Source organism: Hibiscus syriacus, unplaced genomic scaffold (assembly GCF_006381635.1).
Source record: "Hibiscus syriacus cultivar Baekdansim isolate YM2019G1 unplaced genomic scaffold, ASM638163v2 tig00110895_pilon, whole genome shotgun sequence".
Lineage (NCBI taxonomy): Eukaryota > Viridiplantae > Streptophyta > Magnoliopsida > Malvales > Malvaceae > Hibiscus > Hibiscus syriacus.
Genome location: NW_024062903.1, coordinates 4,158,577 through 4,171,788, shown reverse-complemented (window position 1 = coordinate 4,171,788; position 13,212 = coordinate 4,158,577). Strand labels below are relative to the sequence as shown.

At 34.7% G+C, this 13,212-nt stretch overlaps 1 protein-coding gene across 1 annotated transcript; it reads left to right on the top strand.

Annotated features, from left to right (window-relative positions):
• Positions 1-8,449: 8,449 nt before the first annotated feature.
• On the top strand, positions 8,450-10,049 carry LOC120146061 (probable polyol transporter 4). The gene is made up of 2 exons (XM_039159732.1): positions 8,450-8,573; positions 8,692-10,049. Exons 1-2 carry the CDS (start codon positions 8,450-8,452, stop codon positions 10,047-10,049), a joined length of 1,482 nt encoding a protein of 493 aa, XP_039015663.1.
• Positions 10,050-13,212: the final 3,163 nt, after the last annotated feature.

Sequence of the window (13,212 nt, the reverse complement as noted above, 5' to 3'; positions counted from 1 at the left end):
CTTGATACGGATGGCTTTGTTTATTGTTCTTCATTTCTTTTCGTGTTTTGGTTAAAATGTTCACAGGCCTTAAATGGAGAGCCTAACTTCAAACACTAATGTTATTTGTGGATGGACTAAATTGTCGGGAAAAATTGGTTTAGTTGTTTAAACTTTCATTAAAGTTCGCAACTAAAATAGCTATATTTACTATTATTATTATTATTATTATTTCAAACCAAAACCTACAGATCGGGGTGAAATTGACATTATATCCATCTTTGTACCATTTATACAAAGTTCCATGTATTAGGGGAGAATTGTATAGATAATGAAGTATAAGTATTAGATGTTTGATTGTTTAATTCGTATAAATTCGAATCACAATTTCTAAATAATAAGGTTATTCAAGATTTATAATTTTTGGGGTAATTATTAATTAATTGATGACAGAAGTCCCAAATCAAAATTAAATTTAGGTTAAGATTAATATTATATTTTTGCTTTTACAAGGAAAGAGGGCATTTCCCTATTAAAAAAGAAAGCTATATAAGACAACTTCAACAATAAATTATAAGGTCACCAAGCAGAAGAATTTGTACGCCGATAAGAGGTTGCTCAAACAAATAAAACCCAGGTCCGTAATTTATAGAAGTACTGACCATAAAATAAGCATTTCGGGTTTTTTTCTTAGTAGTCTGATATAATTACAAAATAGTATATGTTTAAAAAAAATTTAACCAATTGACAACACATATACATTGCAGAAATAACTGCTTGAGCCTAAAACATCTGGGAATAAAAACATTTTTTTTATCAGTGAGTTCGTTGTAGCCTAAACGGAGTCCTTATTCTTAGAATTAAACTAATTTCGTTGTCCACATCTTTTGTTTCCTTGACTAGATTCACCTTAATCAAATTATATGTTTCCTCATTCATGGTCCTATAGCTATTCACTCTTGCCCAAGACAATTCATCAATCTTCCCCATAACTCAGCTTGTGTAAGATATATTGTTTTAATAAGAAAATTAAATTTAGTAAATTAGTAAGTGTACTGGTAACAATCACATAAAGAATGACAAGGTGTTGGTTGTCACGGGGTTAGGGTTGAAACTAGTCGACTTAAGTACAAAAACATTAGTTGTGTGCTTAAGTCAACCTCCAACAAGGATAAATAATGTCTAAATACACTTAGTCGACTTAAAAATCGTATATCAGATTGAGTGGAAGAAAACATAATAAAAGAATGCTTAAAATGAGAAGATGGCCAGAGAGATTTGAGCTGAATGTTCGTGTTTATCTTATTTTCTCATTAAATTGATCTTGGTAATTAAGGTGCGAAGAGCCTCTATTTGTATTCGGATACACTTACAATCGATTGTGTCATAATCGGACATAAATTTATTTGCTCCATCGACTAGGATTAAAACTCCGATCCACAAGCCAAGGTCTTAATACAACTCGAAGTCAATCTTTTATTTTTGAATCCTGATCTGACTAGGTTTCTATTTACTTAATGAATTGAGTCTCTCAGGTATGGGCATTTTGGATGGCAACAAGCACAATTCGATTTTGGAGGGATTTTTTGGTTTGACGTGTTGCTCGATACTCCTCGGGCGTCTATATTTGCATGGTTCTCAGACCTTGATTCGAGGCTCAGGACATTCTATCCCACTAAATTCAGCTACGTCATCGTTGCTTATTCAGAATTAACTTGAGCCAACTGATTATGGATCTCCCTCGGGACATAGCTTGCTTCCATTGCCTTTGGATGACTTGTCTATGTCGCCATGTAGCTTTGCTTGTTTTCCTTGGAACATCCTTAGTAAAGTGGATGTCAGTCATTCTTTTGGTCCCTTCCTTGATGTCCCGATGGACTGACACAATACATTATTTGCAAGCGGCCAAGATGCAAACAGAGTCGACACAAGGGATAATACGAGCATTAATTCGGTTAAGGAAGTATAAATCGAGGACAAAATCAAAGTCATCCAAAGGTATTAATTTAAATTCTTCAAGGCTCTTCCATTAACTAATCTGTAGTTAAACCCTTTGTGCCACTCTCCCATGATACGGACTTCTTCGGAATTGACCGTCTTGATCCATCAGATTAACCTTTTAATCTTGAGACCAAGTTTGTTTGCAGTTTTTAAAACATATAAAGGTCAGTTGCTCTCGCGTCGAGTAGAGAACTCCTTAATTGAGCCTCAATATTGATGTCCACATACATCACCCCTCTTGCTTTCGATCTTTTCTTGCATTGGAGAAATTGAAAATCATCATATCGAACTTTGTAGCTGCAGTACTCTTGGGTTTGTTCTTTCTCTAGGGCGGTTTGGTTTGGTTTGATTTGGGAACTCATGCATGTAACACCCCAATTTAGGGGCTAAAATTAAGAAATTATAAAGTGATGGATTTAATTTGGTATTTTGAAAGAAATAGTGGGTTAAATTGCAAAATTTTAAAGTTGGCAGACCGTTTTATGAAATACAGGAAGTTCAGTGGGTAAACTTTTGGTTTAACCATTTTTAATTATGAGATTATATAAACTCCCAATTTCCCGTATGTTTCTGGAAATTTTTCCAGTTTTCCCTCTCCCCGTCAACCCCTCTTTCAACTCCGATCTACTCGCCGTCTGGCCTCCGATCGACGAGTCGAAACCACCATCGTGTTCGTTGTCAAGCGAGGAACAAAACCCCTCAAACCTTTCATCGTGAATCGTCACCGTTCGTCGTTAATTTCAGTCGGAAGTATCGTAAGTAATAACTCAATTTCAATTGGTTTTTCATCGATTCACGACGATCCGAGCATCCGTTTACGACACCTCCAGCACCATCGTGTTCCTTGCATCGTTCCGAGTCTGTCGATGTCATCCTTGGTCTCCGTCGACGGCGGCGAGTGAGGAGGTGAAGCGGTCAAAGTTTCCGATTTGTTGAAATCGAGCTCTCCGCCGTTCAAAATTGTGAACCGAGCTTTTTAAGTATCTCGAAATCGCTCAAAATAATTTTTAGGAATTTTCCGGGAATTTAGCACTGTTCACGTGCCCCCACCCGCTGCCGCTGCGCGTGGGGAAGGAAAAAGTGACCGATTTGACCAGTTTTTGAACTATTTTGACCGGCCACAACCCGACCCAACCCGTTGACCGTTGACCGGCGTTGACCACTATTGACCAAAACTTTGACAGGCTTTGAACGGGCATTAAACGACCTTTGAATTTGACCGAGTATACCTATCCTGACATTTTTCGACGTTCCAAATCCGATTTCGCAGTCCGTTTTTTGAAATTCAGACCCGAAGGCCTCGATATTGGTAGTCAAACCCGTTGACTTTGATTTTGACCGAAAATTCCAAATTTCCAAAAAGTCATACTTTATGCTTTCGACGCTCTGAATCCAAATCCGAAGTCCGTTTCGCCAAATTCAAACCCGGTAAGTTATTGTTCACTGATTTATCATCTTATTCGATCCGTTTATCGCAATTAAGCTCCTTTTCTGATATAATTTATGTTGATATGTATATGAGGAATTATTGGAAGTTGAATTGAAGATCAAAGGCGTTCGAATGGAATTTTTATGGTTAATCAGTATTGCACGAAAATTAAGGTAATACTTTACTACCTCTTTATGCTTTATAGAACATGTTGGTATTGGTAAATGCATAAATGGAAATGTTTGGTCTCATATGTGTAATTAATGAAGATCTACACTAGATACGAATACGGTAGAAAGTAAGTAACTGAATATGGCTCAGATGACTATTATAAGAAATTGAAGGACATTTGGAATTAAATTACAAGTTCTCGAATTAAGTGATAAAAGAATCAGCCATAGATATGTAGATTATAATTTATCTCATTAAAGGTACTTAGATGATAAATTATGAGAATATTTCGATTAGGTAAAATTATGAAATTACCCTTATGTTGGAAAATGACAAGAATTGTCCCTGGAAGTGGATTAATAAATCTGAAAAGAATTACTGATCTTCTAAAACTATTGATGTGCATAAGAAATGTTAGTTTTACTTGAAAATTATGGATAACCGGTTTTTAACCCCAAGAAGGTTTATGCTAGATACTAGAAGTCTTTTAAGGAATCATTTCAAGATAAAAGAATGTTCGAGGAAGCAATTAATCATAGGATCTCTATATTATATTATTTTCGTTAAGAGCTAATATCGAAATTATCTGGTTAAGAAATTACGAAAATGCCCTTGAGAGGTAAAATAGTCAGAGTTGACCCTGAAGGAGAAAATACTTTGAGGATTTTTACTTAACTCGATTAAGTACGAATTTAATTATTAAGATCCTGTCTTTGTAAAGAAAAATTCAAGATTTTTCGTTTGTAAAATCTGAGAAGGCACTTGACCCGAAAATATCCGAGTTATGAGTAAATACCTAAAGAACAATTTATCGGAGGGTGCTCTTTTATCAGAATTGTTCGAAAGGACTGGAATAGATGATAAATTGGAATTAAATAATAAGACCGGATGGAGGGAAAAGATTGAAATACTGTAAATCTGTAAAATGACCAAAATACCCCTATCATGGAAATGACCCAAGAATATCACCAAGCTCAGGAATGATTGGATATCCTCGAGCTCTAAAATGAACGGAATAAAACTGAGCATCAAAATAACCAAAATACCCTTATGGCCTATATTAAGTAAATATCTTGGATTAATTAAGGAATCCAAATAAGCATAGGTGTTGGACTACCTTTTGAAGTTATGGAACAGAGCTTAAGTGAGTGAGTTCATCAATCTTAATGATATGTCAGTACCTGAACGGCATAGATGTTACTTGAATGTTTGTTCGCCTTCTCAAGTTTGGTTTGATGATAATTTTGGAAGTACTCAGCCCAACCCAACTCTATATCGCCTTCGGTACTAAGAAATATATATATTCATTAGACAAATAAACCTCGAAGACCAAATTGAATTGAATGGAAGTACAGTATGCATACGAATTTCAGAAACGTCTGGATTACCCTAGAAAAACCCCGAAGTATCTGATATAGACTTGAATGCTAAATGAACTAAGTAACCTCAAAGACTGAGGATTAAGTAAGAGATTGGAATAAGTTTGGAAACTCGGATGAACTTATATGATGTATCATTCCTATGGATTATGAACCATAAATCAAGTACGTCAGCATTTCCTGATATAGTTGAAACATGGAAATGAAATAAAGAACATTATAATATTTGTTTGTCTCCTTAAGATTTATTCAGTGATGACTCAGAAGATGATCTGTGGATAATAATATTTTGGTATTAAAGAGTAAATACCCTGGAAGGTTAATGAATTGACAAGTTGGTAAGTATTGGTTCTGGGAGCTATTCATATGGAGTTGTTCGATAATCGGATTAATCGTCATAGATTGTAAAGATTCTGAATACCTTCAAATTTCGTAGAGATTCAGAAAAGTGTTCGAATAAGATAATCCCGATAAATCATATCCTGAATAACTGATGATTCTGTTAGTTAATGAACTTTTCAAATAGTTTTTCTAACTTCCGACATTCTATCGGTAAACTGAAGATTTGTGTCTCTCTACTCGATAAGATTATCCAATATCTCTGAATAATATCTGTAAACTCTGGTGTGTTCCCTAATCATATAAATATTTTATCTGATTTTCGACTTGAATTTTGTTCTGATATATGACCTGAATTCTGTTCTAATTTCTGATCTGGATTCTGTTCTGAATTCTGTTCTGATTTCTGATATCTCCGTTTAATGACGGAAAAATGTTTTAATTGGGGGGTATTGTTGAAGGAAGTATTTCTGCAGGTTCCTTGGCTTTGTGCTCAGGGCCTTATATGATGTGTTGGGTTGGGTGTATGGTTCTGGGGAACCTACACATTCTGATGTGATGGGATGGGGGTATATATATATATATGTTTTAAAAGATCTGTATCTTTTTACTGGTTTTACGGGAACACACTAGATAACCTATTCTGATCTCCTGAACTCAGTCATCCGAAATATTTGTATGAACTGAAAGCTCATTGTCTGTTACCATCTGAAATATCAATAGGATCTCTGCTCAGTATAAAAATCTGTAAATGTTCGGAAATAATAAGGATATGTATGTTTATCTGTATCTGCACGTTCTTCAGCATCATCTGGTAGTTTTGTATTACTGAGCTTTTCGAATCTCACTCTATTACTCACCTTTTCAGGTTAAAAGAATTGTACCAGTGCATCTATCGACTTCATTAAGGGAGTTCTTCCGGCGTTGTTGCAGAGTATGGTACATGTGATTAGGGGGCATGTAATTGTATTTTGATTTATATACGAGTCTGGAAATCTATTTTATTTTTAAATAGCGATAACTGATTTTATTAGTTTACATGTACTGATAATTTTTTTTAAATTTTCGCTTTGGGTGCATGATGATGATTTTTATTTGGTTTGTTGGGTGCCATTTAGTGAATCAGGATGAAAATTCGATGTGTTGAGTTGTTAATTTTCAAGTCCATATGTGTGTTCATGCATGAAATTTGATTTAGAATACTAATAATTGAGTTTGAGATTTGTACTATTAGGACATGTTTAAAATGATTATTAAGTTAATTTGAACTTGTTGAAAATTAGTTAGAACCAGAATTGCATGATGCGGTATGCTTAGTTCTTAGTTTTGCATAAAATTTCATGATTTGTCACTTAGAGTGAGGGAGAGAACCATGTTGGTCGAGACAGAGGTGGGAGAGATCTAGGGTTTCAATGACTTTTCCCAAGGAAGATGAATCTTTCCTCTTCTTATTCTTTTAGTTAAAATAAGTTATATAAATTAGAGAAAATTAGGGTTTTATTTGAAACTTTATAAAAATGGAAGAATCAGGGAATTGCATTTAGAGATTCCATCTAAATCTGGTGACTAAGAGGAAATACTTTTGAGTTCAAATCAGAAAATGGTAAATTGTAGAAAATACTTTTGACAAAGATCATAGAGTGTCGTTTGCAACACGCCCTACCTTCTCTAATTGGTCCTACCAAAAGATCTTTCTCAAAGGATGAAGTATTATAGAAAAAAATATTATAAACTAGGAAATCATTCATTCTATGCACATAAAGGAAGATAGAATGAGATGGATTGCCATCAAAGTTGACCTCCAAAAGATTTTTGATAATCTCCGTTTGGATTAATGAGATTATTTGGGGATCGAGCTCATCATCGAAGTTGACCTCCAAAAGATTTTTGATAATCTCCGTTTGGATTAATGAGATTATTTGGGGATCGAGCTCATCATCGGCTCGTATTGCTTTGATTAATGAGATTATTTGTATCAACATGTCGATTGTGGAGGCTTGGGTATTCATGGAACCAGAAACCATAATACTACTTTGAAGATGAAGATTTGCAATGCACTTGTTCAATCGCCCAATGCCTTTTGGGTCCAATATAAGATGTCTATGGTTTGCCTAGAATATATTGCTCGCATGAATTATTCTCCCTTTTGGCGCTTCTTGCCGCCATTTGGCCTTCCTTCTATGATCATTTAGCGTGCTTTATAGGATATGGAAACACAATTTGCTTTTGGAAATATGTCTGGCTCATGGAAATATGTCAAGGACATGACCCGAAATGATGGCTCATGGAACTGGGTCCTGCTTGTTCACTTGCTCATTCCAGCTGTTATACCACATTTTCAAAGTATTCAACCGCCAAATCATCTTCTTGGACCAGATTGCTGCTACTGGAAGGATAGGGAAGGTTCAAAATGCAAATTCTTTGTCAAAAGTGCCTATGTTCTGTTCTCTAAGACTCATTGGGAGGACACAAATCCTCGCCCGAGGTTGATTTGGAAGCTTAGAGTCCCTGAACAGGCTCGTGGATTCCTCTGGCTTGCGATGAATGACAAACTCCTCTCAAACCATAATCCGTGTCGTCTACAAAACTACTTTGACCTTTCCCTTGAAGCATGGTTCTTAGGCAACCTGAATTCCAAGGTTTTATGAGACGAGATTGATGGACCTTGGAAGATTCTTTTCCCTTCAATCATACAATAGACTTGAAAGCGGAGTAACAAGTCAATATTCCAAGGGGGTTATGTTGATTTGGATAAGTTCTATGTCGCTAGTTCGGGGAATAATGCTGGTGAGCGGAATCAAAGGCAATTGCCCTACCTCGGTTTATTGTCTCAAAATGAATTCTTTTTTACTTAAAAGAAAAACATAATAGTAACTCTATATAAATAATTAAATGAATATTTTTTAAGTCTATGTTCATTTAAAATTAAATAAATTAAGCTTTATTACTATTTTTTAAAATAATTATGAAACTAGTAGAATTAAACCTTAACCTCCTCGTGTTTAAATTTTAAATTAATAGTTTAATAAGTATACCTTGAATTTCATTTTATTACTATTTATAATTGATTCGCGCTAAACTTTGGTGGTGGTTTCGTCCCTAGACAAACTATATATAAAATTGAAAATTGTTGCAAAAAAGGCTTTATTCAATGGGAGTGCAAGAAGAGAGGAACACAAGAGAATTGGATGAAATGCGAAATAGTTATGCTACGAGGAAATATGTATTGGCTTGTTCCATTTTTGCCTCTCTCAATTCCGTGCTTCTTGGCTACGGTTTGTCTTTTATCATTTCTTTCTTTCTTTTGTAAGGTTTCAATGTTGTTTTTAAATTTATATAATTGGTGAAATCCCAAATTGATATTTACATTTGGGATTCTGATTTTGTTGACAGATGTGGGTGTAATGAGTGGAGCAATTATATTCATCCAGGCAGATCTAAAGATATCAGAGATACAAGAAGAAATCCTGGTGGGAAGTTTTAGCATAATTTCACTTTTGGGTAGCTTAGCTGGTGGCAAAACATCTGACACCATTGGTAGAAAATGGACTATAGCCCTTGCTTCCATTATTTTCCAATCTGGTGCAGCTATAATGTCTTTGGCACCTTCTTACCAAATTCTCATGATCGGTAGACTCTTGGCCGGGGTTGGGATCGGTTTTGGAATCATGATTGCCCCCGTATACATCGCCGAGATATCCCCTCCCGTTTCTAGAGGTTCTCTTACTTCCTTCCCTGAGATCTTTGTCAACCTTGGCATTCTCCTTGGATACATCTCCAACTATGCATTCTCAGGGTTTTCTGTACAAACAAACTGGCGCATTATGCTTGCCGTGGGGATCCTTCCTTCTGTTTTCATCGGATTTACCTTGTGCATAATACCCGAATCCCCTCGCTGGCTCGTGATGCAAAACCGAGTCGAAGAAGCAAGATCTGTGCTTTCAAAGACATACGACAATGCAGGGGAAGTAGAGGAAAGATTAGCAGAGATACAAGTAGCAGCTAGTATTGCGAATAAGTACGAATCAAAAGCAGTATGGCTCGAGATATTAAATCCGAGTCCCTCCGTTCGACGGATGTTGATTACCGGTTGCGGAATCCAATGCTTCCAACAGATGTCTGGTATCGATGCAACCGTGTATTATAGTCCAACAATTTTCAGAGATGCTGGGATAAAGATAAACACTGAACTCCTCGTGGCAACAGTGGTTGCCGGCTTCACTAAGACCATGTTCATTTTGATTGCAATTTTCCTCATTGACAAATTAGGTAGAAAGCCTTTGCTCTACATAAGCACAATAGGGATGACATTTAGCCTATTCTGTTTGAGCTTCACTTTGACATTTTTCAAGGATGAACGGCTCCGGACTGGAATGGCTATCATATTCGTTTGTATGAACATGGCTTTCTTCTCAGTCGGACTCGGACCGATATGTTGGGTTGTTTCGTCCGAGATATTCCCTCTACGGCTTCGAGCTCAAGCATCAGGTCTCGGAGCAGTGGGTAGCAGGGTTAGTAGTGGGCTTATTTGCATGTCGTTCCTCTCGGTTTCTCGAGCCATTACTGTAGGAGGAACGTTCTTCATTTTTTCTGTGATTTCGGCTCTAGCAGTGGCGTTTGTGCACTTGTGTGTGCCGGAAACTAAAGGGAAATCATTGGAAGAAATCGAGATGTTGTTTCAGGATGGAAGTGAATTGCAAGGTAGTGAGATTGAGATGGGAAATGCACAGCTTTTGATGCAAAGGCTATGAAGTTTGCCAAAACTTTGTTACTAACTAGTCGACAACCGCATTCGCTGGGTTGTAATTTTTTTTAATCAAATGAGTATTTATTTAATTTTTCAATCTATAATATCAATAATATTTCTATAGGAACAATAATATCTGTACTAGTATAATATGATAACAGTTTAGAGTGGAATAATGATCAATTTTTTAGATACATTTAAAACTTATTATTTTTTAATTGAAAAGAGGCCTAAGCTGTGGAGTCAAGCTGGTACGTATGTCCTTTGTCACTATAGGCCCATTAAAGGCTTCTAATATTGAATAAAGAAGACAAATAATTACTCTCTCAGAAAACGTTATTCATAGAGGGGGTTTTGTCAAGAACTAATATGCTTCTTGATTAATCATATGTCACACCAAAAATTCTTTCACATCTAGTCCTGTGACTAGATCCAACGCTAAGGCTTATAACATCTTGGTGTCATAACCAACTGTCATGGGTGACGCCGAGGATTTGACAAAGAAGTGAGTGATTTCATGGAATAAATTACTACAGGACATCGAGCACTAGAGAAGAATGTGGTTAGATTATCTCATGCTATGTAAAAGACGGTGAATGGGTATCCACATAGAAATTATGAACAACAGGAAAGCCGAAAAAGGACTTCAGACTCGCAACAAGGTGGGTCTATGGTGCCACAACAGTAAGATGAAATTTTCCACCTATAATGATATTGGAGATCCTTTAGGGTGGGTGAAATGGTGCGAGAAATTCTTTAGAAACATCAAACTAATGAACATGACAAAGTAGGCTTAGCATCATTTCATCTCTTAGGAGAGATGCAACTACGGGTTGATCAAATTGAAGAAGAGGAGGTAGGCCTTGATTGGGGCATTTCAAAGAGTATTGTCATTTGAGGTTTATGTCACCTATGAGTAATAACCCCTTCGGGGAACTTGCCAACCTGAAACAGACTAGGATTATAGAAGAATATCAAAGTCAATTTCTATCACTATTGGCTAAGACTTATAATCTTAAATTGAGATTGAGATGCAACTGTCAGGAAACCTAAGCGTTGCAGTAAATATGGCTCAAGCATTGGAACGTAAACAAAAGATCTGTTCAAAAATTTCATCTCGAACAAACTTGAATTGGTCAACTTTCTAAGACACTGAAAACAATCCAATCATTCCAACGACTAAAAACTTCAATGCAAATGGAAGGGGGATAAACAACGAAACCAGCGGAAAACATCAACAAAGTTCTTTCGTACCCTTTACTAAGAGATTGGCACAAACAGAAATGGCCAAAAGAAGGGTTAAGGGGTTGTGTTATAATTGTGATGAGTCTTATTCCTTAGGACAAGTGTAAAAGGTTATTTTGAATTGAAGTACCATATTATGAAGGTGAGCAAGATAATGATGAGGTGGAGGATCAAGAATTTTCTTTACGTGCCATCAACATTTTAATACTCAACTATCGTTCGACCTACCATTTGCAAGGCCCAAATATTTTTATTGAAGTCGATATTGAAGCTTAATATATTAGTCAACTTGCAATGAATTTTCAGCCGTGATCAGAGCATTTTCAAAGCACAATGATTATTGATATAGAATCGAATTTCAGTTAGTTTTTTAACGCATTTTGAAACGCTTTAATTGGACATCAAGAACTCAAGATATGATCATTTTAGCAAAGATATCACATGTAAAAAATTAAATACGATAATTTTAATTTATTATGAATTTTCAATTATTTTATTGATTATTTTTAATTAAATTCAACTTTAAAATTTTCCTTATTTAAATCTTGAAAAGACTAAATTTATTGTTAAAAATAATAACTGAAGTTACATAAATATTCTATAGTATTAGAGGAGTATTTGATAAAAAAATAATTTTAAAATGACGAAGAAATTAAGGGCAAAATGAATTAAGGATGAATATTCGAGTTAGTCAAGTTGATTAGTTATATTTTATTATTTAAAATTTATTTATTTATTAAGTGAGTCTAATATATGAAGTTTAAATTGAATTGATTTTTTGAATTGAACCGAATTTTAATAAATTATTATTGACAAGAAAATATTGTGCTCAAAATGGTAAAATACACCTCAACACACCAACTCAAACCCTAAAATCCTACCATCTTCCTTTAGGGTGCGTTTGGTTCACGGAATAAGATTACCAATGGGAATAAAAGATTACCAGATAATAGGATTACTGGGAATGTTACATTACTGTGTTTGGTTGGTTTGGCAGGAATGTAAGATTACAGTGTTTGGTTGGAGGAATAAAAGATTACTGGAATGTATATTTTACCAAATTGTCTTTGTTCTATATTTGTTTTTTTAACAAGTGAAATTCTAAATATTTAAATAAAAATTATTATATAAAAATTCTATTTGTTGATAATATATTACTTGAGTATTTAAATATATCATGTATTATTTTAATTAATATTAAATTTTACATAATTTATGTAAAAATATATTAAAATTTTACATCAACATTTAACTAAATGTTTATATTGTGGAAATTCTTCATAGATATTCATAATAATAAAAATATGTAAATTATTTTTGTTATCTAAGATATAATATTTATTATATCTTCTATATACAATAATATAGTTATTTATCTTTTATATTTATACTTAATTCTGCATAATTTATCATTATTATTTATCTCATTATTATTTATCTCATTAATTTATACTGAAATTTGGTTTAAATTTATTACTTACAATTGAACCATTGAATTTCATTTTGATCCCGTAGTTATCTGGTTGGCCTGCACAGCCTGCTTGCATTGCCATTTGCTACAAAGCCTTTGGGAAATTTAGTTACATTTTGAATATTATAAGATTATTGATAGTCATATCTCCCTCAACTCCTTATGAACTCCTTTACTTCCATATGGTAGATGCTGACGCTTATCGATAAACTGTTAAGCAGGAGGATGAGCTTAAAGGTGCAATAGTTCTAATTTTTTCAAACAAGCAGGTGAACACTATAATTGCCCCATGCTCTACCACTCAAAGCTGGAAAAGTTGTCATTACAAATTGTTTATCACTGTGGATACCGCAAGGTTTTCAAAATCTTGATCTTTTAGATTGTAAACACTCAGTTTTAATGAACAGATCTACCTGGTGCACTTGATGTTGTTGCTGTGACCGATGCTTTG

Bases quoted from the DNA above. Each gene is read 5' to 3' on its own strand.
- LOC120146061 (XM_039159732.1), top strand. From the start codon at position 8,450: ATGGGAGTGCAAGAAGAGAGGAACACAAGAGAATTGGATGAAATGCGA. The intron at 8,574-8,691 runs GTTTGTCTTTTA...TTTTGTTGACAG, and splicing joins TTCCGTGCTTCTTGGCTACG to ATGTGGGTGTAATGAGTGGA.